General features: G+C 41.7%; 1 protein-coding gene across 1 annotated transcript in view; it reads right to left on the minus strand.

The window, feature by feature from the left end:
- The window catches only part of bace2 (beta-secretase 2), a 92,637-nt gene that overhangs the window by 29,307 nt on the left and 36,097 nt on the right, over positions 1-27,233 (minus strand). Inside the window, exons 3-8 of the mRNA XM_043701365.2 lie at positions 19,387-19,603; positions 19,071-19,208; positions 14,323-14,457; positions 10,861-10,962; positions 4,624-4,773; positions 2,616-2,784 (exon numbers count right to left, since the gene is read on the minus strand). Of these exons, the coding sequence (XP_043557300.1) occupies positions 2,616-2,784; positions 4,624-4,773; positions 10,861-10,962; positions 14,323-14,457; positions 19,071-19,208; positions 19,387-19,603 (911 nt within the window). The remainder of the gene's footprint in view (positions 1-2,615; positions 2,785-4,623; positions 4,774-10,860; positions 10,963-14,322; positions 14,458-19,070; positions 19,209-19,386; positions 19,604-27,233) is intronic.

Here is a 27,233-nt window from a genome sequence, read left to right on the forward strand (position 1 = left end):
GCGCGACAGAGAGAGAGAGAGCGCGACAGAGAGAGAGAGAGCGCGACAGAGAGAGAGAGAGCGCGACAGAGAGAGAGAGAGCGCGACAGAGAGAGAGAGAGCGCGACAGAGAGAGAGAGAGCGCGACAGAGAGAGAGAGAGCGCGACAGAGAGAGAGAGAGCGCGACAGAGAGAGAGAGCGCGACAGAGAGAGAGAGAGCGCGACAGAGAGAGAGAGAGCGCGACAGAGAGAGAGAGAGCGCGACAGAGAGAGAGAGAGCGCGACAGAGAGAGAGAGAGCGCGACAGAGAGAGAGAGAGCGCGACAGAGAGAGAGAGAGCGCGACAGAGAGAGAGAGAGCGCGACAGAGAGAGAGAGAGCGCGACAGAGAGAGAGAGAGCGCGACAGAGAGAGAGCGCGACAGAGAGAGAGCGCGACAGAGAGAGCGCGACAGAGAGAGCGCGACAGAGAGAGCGCGACAGAGAGAGCGCGACAGAGAGAGCGCGACAGAGAGAGCGCGACAGAGAGAGCGCGACAGAGAGAGCGCGACAGAGAGAGCGCGACAGAGCATGGATTGCAAAGAAAAGCCTTGCAAATCCACAAAAAAAAAGTTCTTCAGCAAAAACATGTCATTCTTGGAGAGAAAGGTTTTAATGGCTTTACTATAATTTTAAGATTATTCCACATTTGTGTAATATTCTCCAGCTCAACAGCATATTGTTATTCCTCTGAACTCAGCCTCATTCCTGGATCTTCACAGCTCCACTGTCAGCGGCCCTGTCTTTTGCAGCCAAGACCCTAAACTCCCGTCCTGAACTTCTCTGCCCCTCTTTCCACCTTCAAGGTGCTTCACAAACACCAACTTCTTGGTGAGCTTTTGGTCACCTGACGTAACTCTCCTGAAGTTTGCGTGTCAAATTTTGTTTAACAACGTTCCTGAGAGGTCTGCTGTGATGTGTGACAATGCTTAAGGCACTACATAAATGCATGGTATTTTTCAGGCAGGTTCTTTATTATTTGCCAGCCTTGTACCTGGAGGCAAGGAACAGAACCTGCACAGCAGGTCCCGCCAACTGATGAGACAACACAATCCTTCTGCAAGTTTTTCTTGAGCCATCTCAAGGTTGAGGGGCCCGGATTGGGAGGTGTGCAAAACACAATTCCATAACAGGATCAATCCTGGGCTCAGTGCAGCACTTAATGCTCTGCAGTAAAGCTCAGGTCAACTGGAAAACCTCAAAAGGTCCAAAAATGTAACTTTTAGAAGGGATGTAAAAGCAACAATGTTAATGTGGCCATTTTCCAAACCAACAGAATGATCGATTGTTTGGCATGCTGACTAGTTCTACCACATTTTCTGTATCCCTACTGAAGGTCAAAATACCACCCACATTCTTTAAAAGGAACATGTGCGGAATTTCCTTGGAACTGCTCCCATGGCATTGTGGGTAAATTTCCTGGAAGGGCAGCAGAAGGCTAGTTCAGAGAAAATTTGCAGCCTGTACCCCTATAAAGCACTAAAGGTTCAGACTTGAAGCTGTCTGTCGCATGTTGCGACATCAGTCTCTAGCTGCATGTGACTGGGGTAGATTGTTGCCATTAATTCCCCTTTCTACGATTTTAAAATAACCAACTCAAAAGAAAATTTGAGTTTTAAGTAGTCTTAAACTTAAGAATTTGAATTAAAATATTTTGTGGGACTGATGCAGCAACACATACAGTATCCGTTGATTATAGAAGACCGAATGAGTACATCAACCATGGACGTCTCTAGTTGGTGCTTTCACTTCTCCCATTGCTATCAAGTTGTAATGAGATGCACTTGAACAGTCATTTACTGTATGGTACCAATACATACAAGTTACACTGAATGCATAGGCATTTTTGCAAACCCAGCTATTGCCATCGAGACCTCATGCTTGATAGCTTCAGCTCCCAATGACCGAGCCACCATCAGCTTCAACACGAACACCTTCAGAACCGCTACCTTATGCGGCACTGCCCCCATTAGTTTGCTAGTCTTGCCGAGAAGACCACACAAAAGCAGCAGCAAATCCAGAGACATTTCTTGACCCAAGCCTTGATAGTAGTAATGGCAACATCAAGCATTGCTATTGAATATGAATTGGTCAAATCTTCTGTCATTCATAAATCATCCTGAAATGCCATTCAGCAGGATAGAATCACAGTAAAACAAAAATGAACATTATTTATTTGCTCCTTTAGCAGGATTTGAGAAATGTAAAATGATCACAGTTTGTACACACATTGGTTCTATAATTAACAAGCTCACTACTGGAATACAATACTAACGGCACTCTCATTCCAACATTCGAGCTGTAGCTTTTACAGAAAGGGTCCAGTGTATAGTGAGCACCAGGAGAACTTTGTGATAATCAAATGAGCTTTGAAATCTAAGCCAATTCTTTAAGTAATAGTTTGTTTCATTTAAAATTAAATAAAGCCAACAAAGATCATATTCTTGCAGTGAGATCTCGAGTCAAGGCCCTTTCAGCCTCAGAGCTCAAAGAACAGACTCAATTGTTGTTTAGCCCTGTGGCAAGATTAGTGACACATGAGGCTTATGAACACACTGCACAATAACGCTTACTAAGCACAAGCAGCACAAGACTGACCTGCACATGAGCTGATAGAAAACCCAACTCGTTTCTGTTCTCGGTCAAATACAACGTAGAAGCCTTCCATCACAGTGGCACCCAAGACTAATCCATTAGTCGAGGAGGAGATTCCAAATCTATAGCATTCCAACTGGACTCCAATATCAGCCATTGGTTGGATGTACAACTGTACGGTAACAAATATGTATGTTAAGAGTTTATAACAAAACACTTTATTGGAAACAAAAATTACTGGAATACAGCTTCCACCATACTTAGTAATTTACTCCTACACAGTTTTTATTTGTTCATGAGATGTAGATATTGTTGAACTAATCCAGCATTTATTGTCCGTCCCTAATTGCCTAGCAAGCAGGTAAGAGACACATGTAGATTAACAGAGTAGCTAAGAGGGGCATTTAGCAGGCTTGCCTTCATTGATCAGACCATTGGGTACAGGATTTGGGACGTCATGTTGAGTTTGCACAAGATGTTGGTGAGGTGACTTTTGGAGTACTGTTTCAGTTCTGGTTGTCCTTCTACAGGAATAATTTTATTAAATTGAAGAGGGTTCAGAAAAGATTTACCAGGATGCCAGGGATTGGAGAGTTTGGGTTATAAGGAGAAGCCGGATAAGCAGAGAGTTTTCCACAGGAGCATAGGAGGTTGAAGGGTGAGGAGTATAGATAAGGTGATTATCTAGAGTGGGGGAGCTCAAAACTAAGGGGTGTATCTGATAGGAGAAAGATCTAAAAGAGAGCTGAGGGGCAATTTTTCACACAAAAGGTGGTTCCTATTAGATTAGATTACAGTGTGGAAACAGGCCCTTCGGCCCAACAAGTCCACACCGACCCGCCGAAGCGAAACCCACCCATACCCCTACATTTACCCATTACCTAACACTACGGGCAATTTAGTGGAATGAACTGCCAGAGGAAGTGGTAGATGAAGGTACAGTTACAGTATTTAGAAGACATTTGGACAGGTACATGAATAGGAACAGTTTAGAGGGATGTGAACTAAATGCAGGCAAATGGGACTCATTTAGTTTGGGATTTAGTGAAGGGTCTGTTTCTGTGCTGTATACCTCCATGGCATATAGACAGGAATTCACCAAAGATCCTCAGACAGCACCTTCCAAACCCACAACCACTATCATCGAGAAGGAGAAGGGCAGCAGACATGTGGGAACACCACCACCTGCAAATTCACCATCCTGACTTGGAAATAGATTGCTGTTCCTTTAAATTCACTGGGTTAAAATCACTGAACTCTCTCACTAATGGCATTATGGGTCTACCTATAGCACACAGACTGTAGGTCTTAGGGATGCAGCTCACTACTACCTTCTCAAGGGCAACTAGGGACAAGCAATAGATCCTTGCCAGCCACCAATGTCTATGTCCCACATGTAAATTTTAAAAAATGAAAGAGAGGAGAGTTCTTTCTCTCAAGGATGTTCGTGCTAATTGATAGTGATAACACTATCACCATTGGATAGTTTTTTGTCATTGAATTTAAACTTCACCATCTGCCATGGTGGGATTTGAATGCTTTAGCCTGGGGTTCTGGAATACTATCTAAGTGTCATTGCTAGCCTCCCCATTTATCAGTATTCACTGTTTTTGTCACGACTAGACCATAATACATAATCAATGAACTTACAATTATTCAATGTACAGAGGAACCTTGATTATCCAGCACTCGATTATCCGAATCTCGATTTATCCGGCAAGATTGCAATGTCCCGATGCTCGACTAAACTATGTTATCCGGCATTTGATTATCCAGAATTCAATTAACCAAACAAAATAGTCCCTGCCTGTGTCCTTCAGATAATTGAGGTTCCTCTGTAATCCTTTCTATCCTCAAGTAGGACTGTCTTCACTTGTATTATTATACCCAGATATTGTGCAGAAAGATATTCTTGTACAACGCTGAATGCAAGAGAAGGGGTGTGTAGATTAAGTGACTAAGTTACCGGCCCAATCAGTTTAAGGTAAAGTTAAGCGAACTTGGTGCTTACCTGTGGCAAGATGGTGATTCGGAAAGACTGGGTTGAATTCTCTCCTCGGAGGTAGATTGAGATTTTGGGAAAATAGGACCAAGGTGTGGTCCCTTGCATCCAACAGGCCAGCTGGCTGCCTGACCAAAACCCATCGGCAAATTCTGCAACCTGCCAAGACACCAAGGGAAGCAAGCTTCAGAAACATGGGAGTTGCAAACAGAATTGTAAGCTGCAACATTAGACTTTGACTAAAATGGTCAAACGTTCTTTGGAACATGACTCTCCCAGCTCAAAAAGGAGTTTTCACCCTATCACAACTACCCCCCACCTGCATCCACCTATCGTATTCCCAGCTACCTTGCCCCACCCCTCTATTTGTCTCTCATCCCCTTCCCCCTCCACATTCCTAATAAATGGCTTCTGCCTGAAACATAGACTCTCCTGCTCCTCAAATGCTTCCTGACCTGCTGTGCTTTTCCAGTGCCACATTTTTCGACTCTATTTCCACATCTCTGCTGGCTCATGCTATCTAATCAGAATATTGAATTAATTCACCTAAATCTGTGACAATGCAAGTAAAAGATGAAATAGGAGGAGATGTCTCATTGGGTCTTAGTTTATAATATTCATTACTTTAATGTAGACATTTAGGGCCTATGACTGTGAATTCTCTGAGCAAAGCTGTGGTTCCTATTCCTGACGTAAATCAGGCTAAATAAAAGTTGTCCACTTAACTTTGGAGTTTTCTGGGCCAGGGACCTTTCCAGATGAAGCAGTGTAGCCTGGGGTTCCAGGCAGGCTGCAGAGCAGAGGATTGACACAGAACACACACTCCCCTTCTTTAGCCACAACTTCCTGTGGCCATGGTTTAAAAGATCCTGAACACATTGGCAGTGAATGACTGAAGGCCAGTGTGAAATAAGTGAAAAGGTGCATAGGCCATTCAAAGGGAGGGAAAGGTGAGTGAGTGAAAGTTAAGGGTCCATTGAAAGGGCAGGGATTGGAGCTGATGAGTTAGTTCCAGTTCTTGAGGTGGTAAAAGAGTTACGTCAGGTTTGGGACAGTCAGAAGTCTAGGAGGATCAGGGTTTGAGTCAGGTATCTTGTGGGGAGAGTGGTGGTTTTATATCTAGACAAGACATAGGATGAACTATAATTCCTGTAAGCTTTCTTGCCTAACTGTTAAGGTAAGGAGTTGGAATGCTCTGAAGTCTGCAACTCAATCTCACAGCAGGGGAACTTTCAGTGTTCCAGACTCCGATCAGACATTTAAACTTGCCAGGATGCCAGCTGGATTGGCACCTCCATCAATACTGTTACCACTGCCACCTCCCTGTTCAGTTTTAGATAAATCAAGAGTTCAAATATTCTGTAACCCCACAACCTAAATGCATAAAAAGGAGATAATTACAAAAGAAAAAGCCTTTGTCTCGAATGAGTACAAGTCTTAGAAATGTACCATAAGTTGCCCAATGATAATTTGCATTTATATAGCACCCATAACATGAACAAACATCACCCCAAGCTTCACTGTTCTAATCCGATAAAAATGCAGAATGAACAAATGTGATGGTCTTGGAAAGGATTACCAAAAGCCTGCTCGCTGTAACGGGTTTAAAAAGGAGGAGACAGAGATGGAGCAGTTGAGAGGCTTGATGATGCAAGTCGTGGCCACCAGAGATGAATCAAAGGAAAGTGCAGATGCACAAAAGGTTAGCATCAGAAACATAGGGATTTGGAGTGATTCATATAAAGGCTGTGACAATTGGAAACACATTTTACATCATGCTTTATTTTCTCCCTTCCTTAAGCAAATCAACAAGCATTATTGTGTGTTAATCATAGGCTGGGACTTGCAGGTCTTCTGAAGAAGTGCTCCTGAACAAGTTTAAACTCTTGAAGGTATTCCTGTGGTTACAGAAGGGGACAGGGCCTGCATTTTATACAAATTGAACATCTACTCCCAGAAAGTAGAAAGGCCATATTTGTATAATATGCAAAGTACACTTGCTATAGTTGATCCAGACCTCAACAAAAAGAGCTATTACGCTACTAAGCCAGACATCATGTAGGCAAAGAGCTTCCACAAATGTGTTTTGGGGGTTGGTTTAGCATCAAAACAGCGTAAAGCCCAATCACCAGTTATGTTGAATTAAAAAGAAAATTTTACATTTTGAAAGCAAAACAAATGCTTTCCCATTCCCCAATAGAATCAATTTTTACTTCAAAAGCACTTCAGATTCTGTAAGGGAGGAGGAACAGGTGGCAGTTCAAGCCAAGAAACCAATTACTTTATTGTGCCCGTGTAACCTGGGTGACAAAATATTGGAGAAACTCTAGTTGCAAAATTTAAATGATAAATAAGTCATGAGCTTGAGGCACTTGTCTAGAACAAAAACAAGTTGCAAGTGTTGAGAGACATTCAGCAATTTAAGATGATTGCTCAGTGACTTCAAGTATATTAATACAAGTGCCAGAATTCTGGCCATGCAATCTGTCACCATCACCTGCTGCTATTATGCAGCCACTGCTCTCCAGCATCCTGGGAGATGAACACTGATCTGAAAGCAAACTCAGTTGATGAACTGTGGGAAAGCACATTGGTCTGAACATCTCTACAGATGCTGCCTTAACTGCTGACCATTTCCACTACTTGCCATTTCTCACCAGTCCTTTGTGGTTGACTGTCTGGTCAAGAAATTCTAAAGCAAAAATGCACAATTACAATCTTCTGTGAAGTAGAAATGGGTAATCCAGCACAAACCAATGCCCCCATCCCACCAATTCAAAAAAAGTCTTCTTTTTGATCTCCTATTAGAGTTTGTGGTCATGACTTAATCAAATCTCACTTCCAGCTCTGTCCCTGTTCCTCCAGAAATAGAAGGAAGATTTAATGTTTTCCTGGGTCTCCCTATTACTAGATGGCAACATCTCTTGAAGCCCTCAGTATTGCTGTTTCCAGTGAAACCAAATGAACTTAAAATGTACAGTGACTTTATTGCAGTAAAGTCTCTTGTCATATCTCACGAGGGTCATCAGAAAAAAAATTGACATCAAGCCACATTAAGGGCATCTGACCAAAAGTTTACTCAAAGAGCTACGTTTTAAAGTGCCCAGTAGAAAGGAGGGTGTCAGAAATATTTAGGGAGGAAGTTTCAGAGGTTAGGGCCTTAATAACAGATAGCACAGTTGCCAATGGTCACTAAACATAACTCAAATGCCTGTTTTTCCAAGTTTTTCTCCAGAGTGTGCGGCACACCACATTAGCTCAAGTAACATCCACAGTTTTCTAAACAAAAGGGGAGACAGTGCCATACTGTTACTGTCATTGGACTATAATCCAGAACCCCAGGCTAATGTTCTAGAAAAGGTTTTAAAGAAGGATCATATTGGACCCGAAATATCAACTCTGCTTTCTCTCCACAGATGCTGCCAGACCTCCAGAGTCTTTCCAGCAAATTTTTGCTTTTGGTTCGGACTTCCACATCTGCAAATCTTTGTTTTTTTCTTGTTTAATGTTCTAGAGACATTAGTTCAAATCTCACCATGGAGGCAGTGAAATGTGTTCGCAATAAAAACGAGAAATAGAAGAATTAGATTAGATTAGATTCTCTAAAGTATGGAAACAGGCCCTTTGGCCCAACTGACCCTTGAAAGAGTAACCCACCCAGACCCATTTCCCTCTGACTAATGCACCAAACACTATGGGCAACTTAGCATTGCCAATTCACCTGACCTGCACATCTTTGGACTGTGGGAGGAAACCTGAGTACCCGGAAGAAATCCACGCAGACACAGCGAGGATGTGTAAACTCCACACAGTCACCCGAGGCTGGAATCGAACCTGGGATCCTGGTGCTGTGAGGCTGCAGTGCTAACCACTGAGCCACTGTGCCGTCCCAAATTAGCCTAATGGTGACCATATACAAAATAGTGGATTGTTTTATTAACACATCTGGTTCACTAATGTCCTTTAGGGAAAGCAATCTGCCATCCTTAACTGGTCTGACCAAGATCCATAGAAAAATTGAATCTTAACTGCCTCCTGGGCAATCACAGATGGGCAGTAAACACTGGCCAGCCAGCAATGCCCATACCCCGTGAACAGATAACTTTTTAAAAAAACAGAACTTTTAAAAATTGGAACGTTAAAGAGAGAGGCTAATAGAATAAGCCAACAACACATTAAAATTCAGATCCTATGACAGTGTCTGAACTCTCAGAAGAGTGTGATCCTGGGGGGGGGGGGGGGGGTAGCTCTGTGATACAAGTGCCTGGAGTTGATGGCTAGCGATTAGCGCTTTGAGCTTGTTAGTAGATGAGGTCACGTTACTGACTGATCTTGGCAGTTTGAGTGGAGCAGGCGACTGGATGAAAATAATTAACTAAGTGCCCGACAAGTCAGAGACTGGAAGGATGCCACATAGGCTGCACTTCCATGATCCCTGCTCTCGGAGTTAGTAGAAATGAGAGGCATCTTTATTTACCTTTTGTTTTAAGAAATCTAATACAAAATTTCCGGGGTGGAGAAATTCAATAATATTTCTGACTAAAACAACTGATGAAAGCTGGCAATCCAAAATTGCTTAACCAAATGAGCAACGGCAGATATAAATGTCAAGTATCTGCACTTTTACCCCATATACTGTCTATACTCAAGTGTTAGTCAATTTTTTTTCACGACTTTTAAACGTTAAACTTTTGGAGTCAGCTATTACAAAAATACTGTTTTTGAGGGGCTGGAATTCATGCCCATCAAAATTCATGCCGTATCATTCGCAGAAGCCCAAATGAATTAGGCTTGCAGTGTTTTCATTTTATCTCTGGTTTACGAATTGAAATCCGCATTTATAAATGAATTCAATGGGAGAGGTAAACAGCAATTCAAGTTCTCAGGTGGAAGACAACAAGTTAGTGTCACTGTAGGGGGGTGGAGGCAAAGTTGCCTAATCAAGGCTGAGATAGACAGATTTTCATAAGTACAGGAATCAAGGGTTATAGGGAAAAGGCAGAAAGGTCGGAGTTGGAAATTATTACAACATATTCAAAGGGTTGAATACCTACTTCTGCTTCTATGTTTTATACACAGACGTTCTGAAAGTCTAGGCATTTACACTGCCTGACTGAAAATGCAACAAACATGCAGCCTTAAATTGGTTACAAATAGGAAGTTTTAAAGTAGAACATCATACAATTTAATAGAGCTGTGATAATCATATGAATATAGGAGTTTAAGGGCGAAGCCTCACTGTGTTAGTAAGGGTCAACAATGGCTCCACTAATTTTCCTGTGACTCAAGTCCGTCACTGGACATTGAGCAGTGTCATCAATTGTATCAGCTCACTTCAAATCTGCACCTCTGACAAATAAAGAATCTTGGTCAAGTGTGCAATGTCACTCTACTTACTGGTTCAAATGGAATGGCACTTTGCTGGTAAATGGGAATTAATTTTGGCTGGAGTTCAATTTAAATACTCAATATAAGGAAAAAAGATAGTCTGTGTGCACGTGTGGGCAATTAAGAGTTAAAGATAACATCAAACTTATAGAAAAAGCCTATAATTGGACAACATTCAGAGGATTGGATAAAATATGAAAAACAAAAAGATGCTAAAATATGAATAATAAATCGAGGAAAGACATTTTGTCAAAGCTTTTCATTTTGCATCCATCAAGACATTTTGCAATAATAACAAAAAAAAACATAGGGAAAACCAACATTGATCCAGCACGAGAAGAGTACTGATTGGTTGACAAGTGAACTCTGATTACTCATGGCACTGCCTCGATCAATGTAACCATTAGAGCTGATTGACAGTTAATGGCCAGGCTCCATCAAAGTTTAAACCAGGCGGTTTGACTGATTTCTTATCGTAATGCCCTGAACCAATGACCAGCGAATAGCTATCATCTATTTTGTTGAATTGAAACAGGCGTAGGGCATGAATACATGTTCTATAGATAAAGAATAGAGCCCTGAGTGTTGTATGTGTTTAATATGTGTAGCTTCCAGTATGTACAAGCACAAAGATTCTTCATGCTGCCATCTTGAGCCAATTTGTGGCATGTGGAAACATGCAAGACAAAAAGTGATGAGGGAAAGTCACAGCAGGTCAAGGGAAGGGAAAGGATTCAAGCTACATTCAGTGATGACTTGTCAATTTATTTTTGATCAATGAAGTCCACATCCTAAATTTGAAACATAGAAAAAAACCTTAAATAACATCTTCACAACTCCAGTCGCAAAGTCTCTTACCTTTGAGGTTTGTTTGATGGCTGCTACAACTGCATCAAACACATTGATTGGTAGGCGCAGGAGAGTGGTACCACTGTCTACAATGGCCTTGTCAGAGTTGTACTAGGGGGAAGAGGGAAAACAAACACTAGTGTCGGTAAAGTGATAACTCCCACAGGAAGCATTTTCAGAATAAAAGCAAGACTAAGAATGATGAGTGAAGTGACAATGCGACTTTAAGTTGATCTGTCACTGTCAGGCCTGTATAAATCTAACTCAAGCACTGATGGTAAATTGAACATCAATAATGCAGATCCCCTGATACAGGCCCAAGAACTGAACTAACCCATAACCCGGTTTAAACAGTGGGCTGGAAGAGCCAATATGCCAGTTACAATAACGTACTGTTAGGCAGTCCTGGAAAAAGAAATAACTTTTAAAATTTTATATAAATACAAATTAAATTCCTGGAGTATCCTTACTGTCATATGGGGCTCAGTGACACAGTGATAGACCTCATATTGAGGATTTGAGTGCAATAATTTAGGTTATCTAACTGAGTGCATGCTGTTGAAGATGACATCAATCAGCTCAGCTGTTAACCATGATCCTCTCAAGTAGCACAAAAGTTCTGTGGTCACATTTGAAGTAGAACAAGCTTCCTGGTTGATATTTATCCCTTGGCAAACTTGAAAAGACAGAACGTTTCATCATTACCTCTTAACGTTTTGTGGAGGATTCTGTTGGATAACAACAAATGATCACACTTCAAAACGTCCATCTCTGTTTGTACATGGGTCACAAATTCATAGAGTCATTGAATAGCCCATTTTCACACTGTAGGGATTCTGTCCATCACGTTCATCATCTCCAAAGAGCATCCCACCCAGATCCACCTCCCCTATCCTACCCCTGTACCCCTTCATTTCTCAAAACTAATCCATTCCTAGACACTATGGCCAATTTAGCACGGTGGCTCAGTGGTTAGCACTGCTGCCTCATAGCACCAGGGTCCCAGGTTCGATTCCAGCCTCAGGCAACTGCCTGTGTGGAGTTTGCACATTCTCCCAATGTCTGCATGGGTTTCCTCTGGGTGCCCCAGTTTCCTCTCTCAGTTCAAAGATGTGCAGGTCAGGTGAATTGGCCAGGCTAAAATGCCCATAGTGTTAGGTGCATTTGTCAGAGGGAAATGGGTCTGGGTGGTTACTCTTCAGAAGGTCGGTGTGGACTGGTTGGGCCGAAGGGCCTGTTTCCACACTGTAGGGAATCTAATCTAATCCATCTCACCTGCACCATCTTTGGACAGAGGGGAAACACATGCAGACACAGGGAGAATGGGCAAACCCCACACAGATGGTCGCCCAAGGATGGAAATTAATCCGGGTCCCTGGTGCTGTGAGACTGCAGTGCTAATCACTGAGCAACTGTGCTACGCTATATAAATCCAGGCTCATCCATTGTAAGTAAACAAACGCTAGTATCTCCCAGAGTCATAAATGGCACTATTCAAATGTATATTTTTATATTCAGTTGAATGAGAAAATTACATGTAAAACACAACTAAAATATAACACAAGCCATCTATCTAATCTTTGACTTTCAGAACAGCATGTTCCATTCTCATTGTCCCCCAAACCTAATCTTATAGTATCCTTTGCAGTCAGCGAAGTTCAACTCTAAACCATTTCACCTGCTGAACTGACAATGGATACAAAACAAACCAGTTTGGATGAAGCAACATTGACATGATCTGAGATATTTTTTTGAACAAAGTACATTCCTCATTCTTTGTAGATCTGCTCACAGTTCAACATCCTGGAACAGCCAACTTAAAATCAGATTGACTGATTGTTGCCTAGCAATGATTCAGCCAACCAATACATTGGCTTGTAAAGCTGAGTCACCTTCCTGACAGGTTGAAGAGAATTGGAGGGGAGGGAGTGCGAGGCTGATAAAAGAAGCCAGTTTAAACAATTACATTTAATAAATTTCCAAGTATTGTTTATTTAAAGGGCAAACTCACACTGGGATGCAGAACAAGTAGCTGTCCTTTGTATTTAAGTATCCAGCCAACATTCACAGACTATCCCACACTGGGTGCATTACTCCAATCTGCAAACAACAATTGTACAGCTTTAACTGTCCCAGTAATGGGACAGCAGACAGAAGCAGGATGTCTTGCTGTCTAGTTCTCCCGCAGCTGTGGCAAGACATGTACAGCCAGTAACTGGAGGATGTCAGTCTTTCTCCTCTCACTGGCCTGCAACGTCAAGGGACAAGTCAATTATTTGCAGATTTTAAGTAATTATGAAATGTACAATACCAGACCATATTTTAAACAGGTAGACGCCTCCACTCACAGCAGCAACCTGAAACATTTCTGGAATTCAAACAGGGCACAACTGCAGCAATGTTATGAAGCTCTATCATGTAGCACTCGAAAAGGCACCAAAAAGTAAATGCAAGTTCATGTCACTGCCCACACACAGAAATTAAAGGGGGAACTTTAAAATAAAAAAGAAAGCACAGCTCTGAGCCCCATAATCCATCATTGCAAAAATAGCACATTTACATTTCATTTCTTCCTCCCTCAAAAAGTCACAGATCATTTAATATTTCTGCACAACTTGCACACTGCTTCTATTCTGTTACTGGTGAGAAGCAGGGAGGTTTATTCTCACATTAGTTTTCAAGTTGGAAAAAAAAAATCACACTAGTAACTTTCTGTCCACAACGGTGTCTGAACATCCATCTATTGTCGATGAAACAGCGAGAATACTGTATCTGCTAAATCTTAAAAAGAAAATATCAAAGCTTCCTATTGCGTTTTGAAATTTCTCAGGTTGTACATCAAAAGTGCAATTTTGAGTTATCAATTTGCAGGTTTCATTCAACATTTTCGATTGCATCTTCCAATACAATACCTCAACAACACACCAGAAGCAACAAACTCAACACATGGAATTTAACAAACATGTTCAGTAAAGGTAGATTAGAACTATATTGGCAAATATTCCTTTTAAATTTGAGAAAGTCATAACTAATCTTGCAAATACATGAGCAAATGGTCAATCCCATACAGCATGAGCTTCAATACAAACCATATACTAACTAAAAAGGACCTTGCTGTCAAATACAAGCTCCTGTGACTAAAGACTCAAATTAAAAATAATTAATGGAATTCTACCTATGCAACTCAACAATGCTTTGAAAAGTAGAAGGCACAACGTATCTTGGGCTCGAATACCAGCACTTTCAAGTGAATGGCAAATGTATTGAGTCTAATACTAAAGTTATTAAACAGCTCCTTTGTAATCAAGTCATAAAGTGGTGGTCTTCACCTCAACACTCAAATGCGAGAACTGATGGAAGGCATCAATTCCAATTATTTCTCATTAGGTATTGAATGATGCTCTCCCACATTTCAATTAAAATTTCTTGCCGCCAGCAAACATTGCGCCTTAGAATGGATGATGTGCTTACCTCTGTACAGTCCAGGTTTAAGTTCAGTTCCCCCACTTCCAATTTAAGAACCTCAATTTGGTAATACCATTCTCTTTTGATCGGGGTATACCATATATCACCCTTGTACAGACTCGATTCAATTCCACCCATCACCTAAAAGCAACAAGGAAAAAAAAAACTCTATTATAATGGTCAACATTATTTTAATACAAAAACTTTCAAGGCTCCTTTGACAGTACTTTCCAAACCCTCAACTTACAAATGACAAGGGGAAACATCCCATGGGAACACCATCACTTGATAGTTTCTCCCCAAGTCCCCAGTATTCGGACCTGGAAAAATATTGCTGGCTCAAAATCTGGAAACTACTTTCCAAATAGCAATGTCATGTACTTGCATCCTGGGGACTGCAGCAATTCAGGATATGGCAGACCACCATCTTCAAGGGTAGTTAGGAATGTTGGCTTTGCCAGCGAGGTCTTCATTTCCAGAAGGAAAAATAATATTTTGTTGAAAGTCAACCCATTATCATAAAATATCCTCTCTGTTGACTGCAAGGGTCCTAGATTAATTAGGCTTGTTGCACTCTCACCTTGGTTCCATAGGAGCTGTGCAAGAAAAAGGATGCCTTAAATTTAGCATAAATTAAAAATCCCATCCATAAATCATGAGGAATTGGAAAAGAAAATGAAAAGAACATATCAGTCAAGAAGCTAGTAAAGAATGCTGCTTAGAACCTGCGATAGTGGGTAGAGGAGAGATAGGGAGCTCTGCTCTACGAAAGGTCAGTAGCAACACAAAAGGTACAGATCCTCAACATGGATGTCTTTTACCTCCTGCACATATTTTACCAAGTAGGCTTTTATTCAAAAAGATCTTTATATTATTTTGTTGGTTCATAGAATAATGCGTTCTTTTAAGAAAGAAAAAGTAGTTTCATTGCAGCTGAAAGTGACAGCATTTCCATTTACCATCATTTGACTGTAAACCTCGTGCAAGGGTTGGGGGAGGTGAGCAGTGTTGTAGCTTTGTCATTGCACTAGTAAACCAGAGATCCAAGACAAAGTTCTGGGGATGTGGATTTGACTCCCACCATAACTGGTGCCAAAATTTGAGTTCAATAAATAAATCTGAAACAAAGATTTGCCCTATGGCATGGACAAGTTGGACCAAAGGGTCTCTTTCTGTGCTGTACATCGCCATGACTCTATTTCAAAGCAACTTCTGCCACCAACGAGAAACCTGTCAATTGCGGTTGTATACGCTCACCTGCTTTGCATTGTTGCCATTAACAAGTGTGCAACAACCCCTATCATTTTTCTGGTCAGCAGTTCAGGACAGCACCTATTTCACTGCAAGAAAGTAGAATAAAAATCATCCGTGTTTTTAATCTGTGATGTAAAGTCTCAACCTCAATGGGATTGTGCATGATGGTTGTTTCTTCAAGCTAACTTCAGTTTCTTACAACACTGTACAGGGATCTTTTACACAGAAAAGGTAGCTCCTCTTAAGTGTAGCTGATAGATTTAGTTTTCTCAGTAAGGTGGACAATGATACTTAATCTCAAAGTTGATGATTCAAATCCCAAATTGTTTTTTTTTAAGATTAGATTCCCTACAGTGTGGAAACAGGCCCTTTGGCCCAACAACTCCACACCGACCCTCCGAAGAGTAACCCACCCAGACCCATTTCCCTATAACTAATGCACCTAACAATTTAACGTGGCCAATTCACCTGAACTGCACATCTTTAGACTGTGGGAGGGAACCGGAGCACCTGGAGGAAACCCACGCAGACACGGGGAGAATGTGCAAACTCCACACAGGCAGTCACCTGAGGCTGGAATTGAACCTGGGACCCTGGTGCTGTGAGGCAGCAGTGCTAACCACTGAGCCACTGTGAAAATATTTCAGTATTTTTTTTAAAACCAAAAATTGCCCTTAATCCCAAATATTACAATTAACGCTCCATATTGGAAGTCGAGAACCTCATGTTTGGAAATATCCTGATTATTCAGCTTCATCATTAACTAAGTCACATGTGCTTATGCACACAGAGAAGGATAGCTAGATGATAGATCAATTAAATACATTTGAATTGCTTACGTACTGCACAAGCCTAAAAATGGATGGCTTGAATTTTATTGTTAGGATTAAGTTAACTTTCATGCATACAGCTTGCTCTGGTTTGACACTACAATAGCATGTGTGCAAGAATTACACCCTAGTGTTGTGGCACATACATACAGCATATGAATTTAGTTTTAGTCTTAGAAGCACAAAGAGGGATTTAGAAGACACTGTCCATGCAAAGATTTAGAACGTAGAATGCAGAAGTGGCCAGTGATGCAAATTTAACAGGAACATTGTCCCTAGTTCAAAATGCACACAAACTGTGTAGAAGGCCTGTTTGAATACAATCAGTTGGGTGTAAACTGGTCAAAAGAGCAAATATTAAACAATGAAAGGCAAGTGAAAGAGGGAGTTTCAGTGTAAAAAGATCTCAGTGAGAAAACAAAGGTCTAAAAAATCCATTTCCTTGTATTGAAATTTTAAGGATTAACTTGAAAGTTGCAATATAATTAACCGTAGAAGCAAATGATAACATACAATGACCTGTTTTCCCACTCAAACATTCTACAGCTTCAGAATTTGGCACAAACTGAGTCTAAGTTGCATTCCCAGTTCTGCGGAACGCACTTTCCGCCCCCAACCACAGAAACAGTAATCATTGAAATCAGTTTGATTAGATTACTTAGTGTGGAAACAGGCCCTTCGGCCCAATGTTTGAAACCTTTTCCTTTTCTAGCATCACATTACTGCTTGACATCACATTTCTGCACCTTCTTCAAATCGGATATAACTGTGCATTTAGTGTTACATAGTAATAATTATTGCTAAACAAATCTAGCGTTGCACTGTAAATTGTATGGAGTGTTGTTAAATCTATCCAATATGATTATTTACTGGATTATTTTAAAGTTTAATTACTAAAAAACACTATATATTTATCACAGTATTTCATCTTCTGTCTTTAGCCCATAAGCATGTCCAAAGCTTTACTGTACTGTATAAAGTCATGCAAAGATAACTTGACTATTACCGCTTTCTATTCTTTGGTTGGCTGTCTGTGGGAATGTGATTAGCTGCTTCAAAAGTTTGATGACATCACTGCAGCTTCACCCTAGGAATTCCCATTAAAGAACGCTACACTCAATTAACGAGTGTAAGTAAGTGAGTTAAACTTCTCACAACAAATAATTCAACAGCCGTCAGTGAGATTTTGAGGTCAACAATGGACATCATTCCTCTGTTCAGGATGCAAAACCTGAACCAACTTCACAAAAGGTCAGTGTTTAATTATTAAAGAGGGATCTATAATGGTCGTCACTGAATGAGAGACAGATACTCAAGTCTCTGTTGTTGCATCAGACCTCACATTGTGTGCTTTTGGGTTAATTGTTCTGTATTCATGAACATGAAGGATCTTAACACCAGAAATTTCCTTTCCCCACTTTATGCCTGCAATAAATCCATAACAAAAATGATGGCATTGCATCTTTAGAGTGTTTGACTTAAAACACCCTGCCACCGGCTCCAATTTCAGTCCAGTGCCTGCCAAAACACCACTGTTCCCATTAAGAGTGTTTTACTTAAAAGGCCGCTAATTTGCATACATGCAGTTAGCTCTCTAACTGTACAAAATGTGACCAAGATGTGGATCCAAACTCTGAGAACATTTAATTTGAGATTTCTAAACAGCAAACGGTCATCTCTACTGCAGGCTGTGGCAATCCAAACCACTGCAAAGAGGTAATTCCTTTTATACTCCAGATTCAGTGGTTTACCCTGTTTGAAATTCACAGGCTTGGAATCAGCTGCACTTAACAGATATTGCCTCACTAACTGCTATATTTTCAGGCGATATGAAATAGGAACAGCAGTAGGCCATTCATCCCCGTGAGCCTGCTCTGCCATTTAATAGGATCATGGCTGATCCAACATTCCTCATCCACTTTTTTGCATTGATTCCCTGATTGATCAAATGTCTAACTAACTTAGCTTTAAATACGCACAGGAACTCGGCCCCTACGACTCTCTGTGGCAAAGAGCTCCAAAGTCTATCAACCTTCAGAGAAGGAATTCCTCCTCATCTCAATCTTAAATTTCCAAAGTTAAAATTCACACAACACCAGGTTATAGTCCAACAGATTTACTTGGAAGCACTAGCTTTCAGAGCGCTGCTCCTTCAACAGCCACCTGATGAAGCAGCAGTGCTCCGATAGTTAGTGCTTCCAAATAAACCTGATTTGGAGGTGCCGGTGTTGGACTGGCAACGCCAAGTTATAGTCCAACAGGTTCATTTGGAGGCACTAGCACAATCGTCTGAAGAAGCAGCGCTTTGAAAGCTAGTGCTTCCAAATAAATGTGTTGGACTATAGCTTGGTGCTGTGTGATTTTTAACTTTGTCCAAAGAAACCTGTTAAGCGATAATCTGGTGTTGTGTGACCTTTAACTTTGTCCACCCCAGTCCAACACCAGATCCTCCACGTCATGGCTACCATTGACACCAGTAAATGTTCAAGTCAGAACATTGAGAATTTTTAAATTGTTCAGAGTTGAGGCTGTAGAAGAATAGGAATGTTGATGCAAGCATATATTTCTACGCTCCCAGGACTTGGCTCAAAAGTTCAAGCAGCTGTTTGAAGGCAATAAAGGGCCGATAACTCAGTTTACAGCCAGAACCTGTCTTTTCTCAGAACTTACCAGGCTCCCTCCTGCGGGACTGGCTTGCTCTTCACCTATTAGTGACAATCCAGCACCGCACATCTGCAGTGAGAATACATTTGGGATCTTGATCTGTTTCACTAATGAGTCAAAGAATGGCTCCACAGAACTGGACGGCTGTAAAAGAATGAACAGGCAGAGTATGAACAGTAAGGAACCCAATTGGCTGCAGATCATTAAATTGGCTCCACAGTTACTTCTCAATATTTTCAAACAAAATAGTAATATTGATCCAAGCTTCCTTGGGGAGGCTGAAGAGATAGTGTTAAAATTACTTGAAATATGATGAACTTACTTTGGCTAACATACTGTAGGCCAGCCCCAGAATGCCTTGCCAGTTTATCCCAGGCAGGAAGAAGTCCTCCGATTGGAGAATAGTAGCAATATTGATAGTGACAGTGCCATTAGGTCCTTTTGGAATTGCGACAACATCAGTGCCGAGTTCACCTTCCCAACTTCCCTGCGTATATCTGACTAACACGAACTGGTCACTGGACTTATAGGTGCTCGAACTGGACAAGAAAAGGAAAATAAAAAGTAGAAAGGTTTAGGATCTCACTAATTTACAGATAGAATTCCTCATTAAGTACCTTGCAGAATTCTGAATAAATATGATGTGGCTATTTTGAAAAAGAAAAAAAAAACCTAAAATATCTGCAGGAAATTAACATAAAACCTCCACAACAGATTTGCTCCAACCATTCATTATATAGTTGTTGGAACATTGGATGTAGACTTGAACAGTGATAAAAAGTGCCATGGAAACAAAGCTATTCATCTTGCACTCATCAGGTGCAGGATGCAAGAAAACATGGACCCTTCTGTTTCACCACGTTTTAAATGGATCAGAATGTCACTTATAGCTATGGTTTCCAACTCTGTCGGCCATACTCCTGGAAGTACAAAATCTCCCAAATGATCTAAATCAAACTCTAATTTGCAACTATTTTTTGATTAATCAACCAAGATTTAAAAAAACATCATATCTCATGTTGCTATTTTACTCATGGGTTGCTTATAGCAGTACCTGGGAAATTAATCTTCAAAATTCCAGGGTAAGATTAAGGATTAGTTTCACCATGTACAAAATTGGCAAATGTGTGCACATGCTTAATAAGACCAGGATCAAGGCAAGCTGTGAAGCCTAATGCAACCAAACAGACTATTAGTATTCAATTTGGAAATTCATGCAAGGAAAGTAGTGGCATGGGCTAGGTAACATTATCCACACTTGTGCCAGGCAATAGCCATTTCCGAACAAATCAAACATAAAGACCTCTGTGAAATTCAATGGGATTAAATGCATCCTTTGAATCCTTACTTTCAACATTCTGATCAGAATGAACTGGATTAGCCATATATACCATGGCTACAAGGGCAGGTCAAAACTTATGAATTCTGCAGCAAGTAATTTACCTCCTGACTCCCCAAATCCTGACCACCAGCTACTTGTCAGATCGGTGATGGAATACTCCCTACTTGCCTGAGTGAGGACAGGTCCAAGTCAACGCTTGATACTATCCAAAACTAAGCAACTACTGGCACTGAATGGCACTACTTCCACAAACTTAAAATATTTAATCCTCCAGCCCAGTACAGTGTACACAATAAATAACATGTACTGCAACCATTCACAAAGGTTCCTTTCATAAAAGCTTGCAAATCCATGAACACTCCCATCTAAATAAAGGACAAGGGCAGCAGGTGCATGGTATCATCATCGATAAGTTCCCCTCCAAGCCTCACGCCATCCTGACTTGGAACTATATCGTCATTCCTTCAGTGTCACTGGGTCAAAATCCTGAAGCTTCAATCCTAATAGCACCACGGAATAATGACATCACAGTGACAGTGGGACAGCACAACAGCTCACCAGCATCTTCAAGGATGGTAACAAGTGCTGACCTCTTGGATAATACCCACATCCTAAAAAAGAGATTTTAAAAAATCAAAGACAAAAGGGATAGACGCAAGTAATACAACTTTAGCAAGAGAAGTGCAGTAGAGGTGAATGAAAATAAAACATATAAGTGCAGGAAGTCTTGAAACAGGTAAAGGTGGATAAATCCCCAGCAGCTGATCAGGTGTACCCTAGAACTCTGTGGGAAGCTAGAGAAGTGATTGCTGGGCCTCTTGCTGAGATATTGGTATCATCGGTAGTCATAGGCGAGGTGCTGGAAGATTGGAGGTTGGCAAATGTGGTGCCACTGTTTAAGAAGGGTGGTAAGGACAAGCCAGGGAACTATAGACCAGTGAGCCTGACCTCGATGGTGGGCAAGTTGTTGGAGGGAATCCTGAGGGACAGGATGTACATGTATTTGGAAAGGGATAGTCAACATGACTTTGTGCATGGGAAATCATGTCTCACAAACTTGATTGAGTTTTTTGAGGAAGTAACAAAAGAGGATTGATGAGAGCAGAGTTGTAGGTGTGGTCTATATGGACTTCAGGAAGGCATTCGACAAGGTTCCCCATGGGAGACTGATTAGCAAGGTTAGATCTCATGGAATACAGGGAGAACTAGCCATTTGGATACAGAACTGGCTCAAAGGTAGAAGTCAGAGGGTGGTGGTGAAGTGCCACAAGGATCGGTGCTGGGTCCTCTACCTTTTGTCATTTACATAAATGATTTGGATGCGAGCATAAGAGGTACAGTTAGTAAGTTTGCAGATGACACCAAATTTGTGGTGTAGTGGACAGCAAACAGGGTTACCTCAGGTTACAACAGGATCTTGACCACATGGGCCAATGGGCTGAGAAGTAGCAGATGGAGTTTAATTCAGATAAATGTGAGGTGCTGCATTTTGGGAAAGCAAATCTTAGCAGGACTTGTACATTTAATGGTAAGGTCCTAGGGAGTGTTGCTGAACAAAGAGACCTTGGTGTCTAGGTTTATAGATCCTTGAAAGTGGAGTCACAGGTTGATAGGATAGTGAAGGCGGGATTTGGTATGCTTTCCTTTATTGGTTAGAGTATTGAGTACAGGAGTTGGGAGGTCATGTTGCGGCTGTACAGGACATTGGTTAGGCCACTGTTGGAATATTGCGTGCAATTCTGGTCTCCTTCCTATCGGAAAGATGTTGTGAAACTTGAAAGGTTTCAGAAATGGTTTACAAGGATGTTGCCAGGGTTGGAGGATTTGAGCTATAGGGAGAGGTTGAACAGGCTGAGGTTGTTTTCCCTGGAGTGCTGGAGGCTGAGGTGTGACCTTATAGAGGTCTACATAATTATGAGGGACATGGATAGGGTAAATAGACAAAGTCTTTTCTCTGGTGTCGGGGAGTCCAGAACTAGAGGGCATAGGTTTAGGGTGAGAGGGGAAAGATTAAAAAAGAGACACCGAAGGGGCAACATTTTCACACAGAGCGTGGTACGTGTATGGAATGAGCTGCCAGAGGAAGTGATGGAGGCTGGTACAATTACAACATTTAAGAGGCATTTGGATGGGCATATGAATAGGAAGGGTTTGGAGGGATATGGGCCAGGTGCTGGCAGGTTGGACTAGATTGGATTGGGATAGCTGGTTTGCATGGACGGGTTGGGCCGAAGGGTCTGTTTCCATGCTGTACATCTGTGCCTCGATCTCAAGGGAAATTCGCACAGCACACCACTCAAAATAAATTTTGGAACCATGAAATCAAAATTGTTAAGCACCTTTTAAAAAGAATTAACTGGGAAAAAGATATTCCAATGGGCAGTAGCTGACCAGCAAAGAACATAGGTGCAGCCTTTCTCGCCTCTATTGTTGTCCAAAAGAAACAGGTTACAGTTTTTCAGCTAACATGGTCATTGCCCAAACAGAGTACAGAGAATCTCCAGAGGAGGCTTAGCTACAGGAGTCAAGAAAGCAGTTTACGCAAAATGAACAAAAAAAAGAAAAATGTTGAACCCTTCGCGCTTATCCACTGGGGTGGGGGTTACAAATTCCAAATAACTGCATTTTGCCCGACTCTTTTCCTGATCCATAGCTCTGTCTTTTGCTGGCTGGAGCCAACTTTACACAAAGCCACTTTCTCCATTAGATTGCTGCACTCCAGCCACTTTGCTAGCAGACTCTCTCAATTAGGAGAGATTCTCAGTATTTTACACCCCAGCAAGCATTATTGTCTCAGTTTTGCTTAATAATTACCAGATAGTATACCTCCTGAGGAGTTTGGCAGGGAGCCAAACTCCAAGGAGAAGCAATGCTGAAGCTTTGAACACTAATTCGAGTACAAGGCTGAAACCATTAGTGGAATACAACAGTAATAAACACCTATAAAAGTGAAGTTATTTTTATATTAAATAATATACCGGGCACTCGGATCTGTCCATTGTTGTTAGTCTTTGTCATCTATCTACTGAATGGGACACAAACAAAATACGTTACCAACAGAAAGCAAGGAGGTGGAAGAGAAAATACAAGGAAATAAATAAAGAAGCAATTGGTTTCTAATTAACCAGACAAGTCTTGCTGTTTTTCACAATACTGATCAGTCGAAATGACATTAGCCAGCCTAATGACATTGGGCAACCTTACTAAAACTTAATTTCAAACAAAATAAAAGAGTTTATGCTCATAGCTGAGGGCAAGAGGAGATTGCAATTTATTTACCAGGTCAGTTTTAAAATGAAACCTTCTACATGACTCAGAATTGTAGCTAGGTTTTACTTGGTATCTTTGAAATTACAAATGTGGATTCAAGTCCAAACTAAGGATGTCAAGTGTTAAAAACAAGTTCTGAACTTGCGCTGCACTTTCAAAAAGTTGCTTCTTTTAGATGGAACAGTGAATTGATGTCTTGCTAGCTCTCTCTGGTGAGCAGAGAGAAAAAAAATCCAATATCACTATTTCAGAAATCAGGGGACTTTTCCTGTAGTCCTGGGATAATATTTATTCCTCAACCATAAGCTGAAGTATAACCACTGAAGCAGATTCACCACTTGTCAAATCATTGGTATTCATGGGAACTTTCTGTACATAAACTTGCTCTGAGTCCCACTCGATAACACGAACAAGAACATTTTAAAACAACTTCATTAGATATGTAAAGCCTTTGGAACTCCTGAGATCATGAACATTGTTATATAACATACCCTCTTTCCTGAAATCATGCAGGTTAACATCATTCAATTGGTAAGAATTTCCAGAATGGAAGAGAGTGTTTAAAAATACAAATTCAAGTGTAAAACTGACTGTAATGTAAAGTAATATGGGAAAGCAGTGTCACGGTAGTGGTCGAGCAATCTAGTACTGCAGGCTGCTGTGATAAATTGTTTTTGGAATTCAAATTTCACTATCTGAAACATAAATCTAGCCATGTCACTGTTGATTGTCAGAAAAAAAAATTCGATTCTCCGACACATTTTAGGAAAGAAAACTTGTCATCATTACTTGGTCTAGACAATGTGAGACTCCAGACCCAATGCAATATGGTCGACTCTTGACCATGCCTTCAGTAGAGATTAGGATGGGCATCAGATGCTGACTGAGCCCACATGCCATGATTACTTTGGTTTGTCATTCTTTTTAAAGTATTCAGTCAGTTTATGCTGTACAGTAATGGTAAATGTCAATCAATGCTTTCCTGATCAATGCGAGACATGGCCATTACAGCTCTGCCTCCCACCTATAGCAAATTGTTCTGACTTTTCACATTAGTAAATACAGCAGCTCAAATACAAGAGTCTTCCCATCAGCAAATTAAAAAAAATTAAAAAGCCAAGCCAAATACTGTGATAGATGTAGTCACCGTAGAGCTAAGAGTTTGTGCAGGAGGCAATGTTACAGAAAACATCACAGAGAAACAGAGATCACTTACAGAAAGTTAGTGACACCTTAATTTTACACGACAGGGAGAAGATCAAGAGGCAAATAAGAACTCCTCACCTACATTCGGGACACCACATGCCCTCCACCTCCTCCATGATTTTCGCTTCCCCGGTCTGCAACGCCTTATCTTCACCATGGACATCCAGTCTCTGTACACCTCCATCCCCCATCACGAAGGACTCAAAGCCCTCTGCTTCTTCCTTTCCTGCCGACCCAACCAGTACCCTTCCACTGACACCCTCCTTCGACTGACTGAACTGGTCCTCACTCTGAACAACTTCTCTTTCCAATCCTCCCACTTCCTCCACACCAAAGGAGTAGCCATGGGCACCCGCATGGGCCCCAGCTATGCCTGCCTCTTCGTAGGATATGTGGAACAGTCCACCTTCTGCAGCTACACTGGCACCAGCCCCCACCTTTTCCTCCGCTACATCGATGACTGCATCAGCGCTGCCTCGAGCTCCCACGAGGAGGTTGAACAGTTCATCCACTTTACCAACATCTTCCACCCCAACCTCAAATTTACCTGGACCGTCTCAGACTCCTCCCTCCCCTTCCTAGACCTCTCATTTCTATCTCGGGCGACTGAATCAACACGGACGTTTACTATAAACCGGCCGACTCCCACAGCTATCTAGATTATAGACTACACCACCTCCCACCCTGCCCCCTGGAAAAACGTCATCCCATATTCCCAATTCCTTTGTGTCCGCCGCATCTGCTCCCAGGAGGACCAATTCCAATACCGTACGACCCAGATGGCCTCTTTCTTCAAAGACCGCAATTTCCCCCCAGAGGTGATCGATGATGTTCTCCACCGCATCTCCTCCACTTCCCGCTCCTCCACCTTTGAACCCCGCCCCTCCAATCTCCACCAGGACAGAATCCCACTGGTCCTCACCTATCACCCCAACAAACTCCATATACATCGTATCATCCGTCGTCATTTCCGCCACCTCCAAACGGACCCCACCACCAGGGATATATTTCCCTCCCCTCCCCTATCAGCATTCCGAAAAGACCACTCCCTCTGTGACTCCCTCATCAGGTCCACACCCCCCACAAACCCAACCTCCACTCCTGGCACCTTCCCCTGCAAACGCAAGAAATGAAAAACTTGCGCCCACACCTCCCCCCTTACTTCTCTCCAAGGCCCCAAGGGATCCTTCCATATCTGCCACAAATTCACCTGCACCTCCACACACATCATTTATGCATCCGCTGCACCCGATGTGGCCTCCTCTATATTGGGGATACAGGCCGCCTACTTGCGGAACGTTTCAGAGAACACCTCTGGGACACCCGGAACAACCAACCCAACCACCCCGTGGCTCAACACGTCAACTCCCCCTCCCACTCTTGGCCTGCTTGGCACACTTTCCTCATTCCTGAAGGGCTCATGCCCCGAAACGTCAATTCTCCTGCTCCTTGGATGCTGCCTGACCTGCTGTGCTTTTCCAGCAACACATTTTCAGCAAATGAGAAGTAACCGAATATTTAAGATTTGTACATTAATTTTACGAACAGGGAATGTAAGAACTTCACTTCCTTCTGGGGTAAAGTGGAACAGTCTTGGAGACTGCATTTCAGTTTGGCTGACTGACTGTGACTGGGAAGTAAAGGCTGACACAGTATGGTTAGTGATTCTCAATTATGTGCTAACATAATAAAGCTAATCCCAGTGCACACCCAAAAACAACACTAAGTGGATTGGGGCAGATGAATGAATTAGCTCTATTGTCACATGTACTCAAATGATTACAGTGAAAAGTTTACATTTACCACATTACAGTGCTATTTTAGGTACAAAGATACCTAGATACAGATACTTAACATTAATTTATTGGGAAACAAGTACAAAAATTAGAAAAGTAAAGAAATACAGAGGAACTCGATTATCCGGCATTTGATTATCCTATCGGATTATCCAGCATGATCGCAAGGTCCCAATGTTTGGCTAAACTATGTTATCCGGCATTCGATTATCCGGAATTCAATTATCCAAATGAAATACCCCCCCCGCCCATGTCTGCGGATAATCGAGGTTCCTCTGCAGATACTCCGGCATTACAGTCAGAGGAAGAAATTAGAAAAATATAGTAAGAAATTCAGAATATCAGTCCTTCCAACCTCATCTCAGAGGATAGCCAAAAGCTTTAATGAGGGGTTTTAGTGGAGAGATGGAAGACAGGTCAAGGCGAAGGCACGGCTGCCAGTGAAGTGAAATGATCAGAAATTCATATGAAGCCAGGATTGGAGAATGCAGAGCTCTTGAAGTGTTGTAATGTTGAAGGTGATTAAATCCAAAAGACAAAAGGGAAACAACATGG

The sequence above is a fragment of the Chiloscyllium plagiosum genome, unplaced genomic scaffold, assembly GCF_037043375.1.
Source record: "Chiloscyllium plagiosum isolate Xiang-an unplaced genomic scaffold, Cpla_swu_hap1 HiC_scaffold_12, whole genome shotgun sequence".
Taxonomy (NCBI): domain Eukaryota; kingdom Metazoa; phylum Chordata; class Chondrichthyes; order Orectolobiformes; family Hemiscylliidae; genus Chiloscyllium; species Chiloscyllium plagiosum.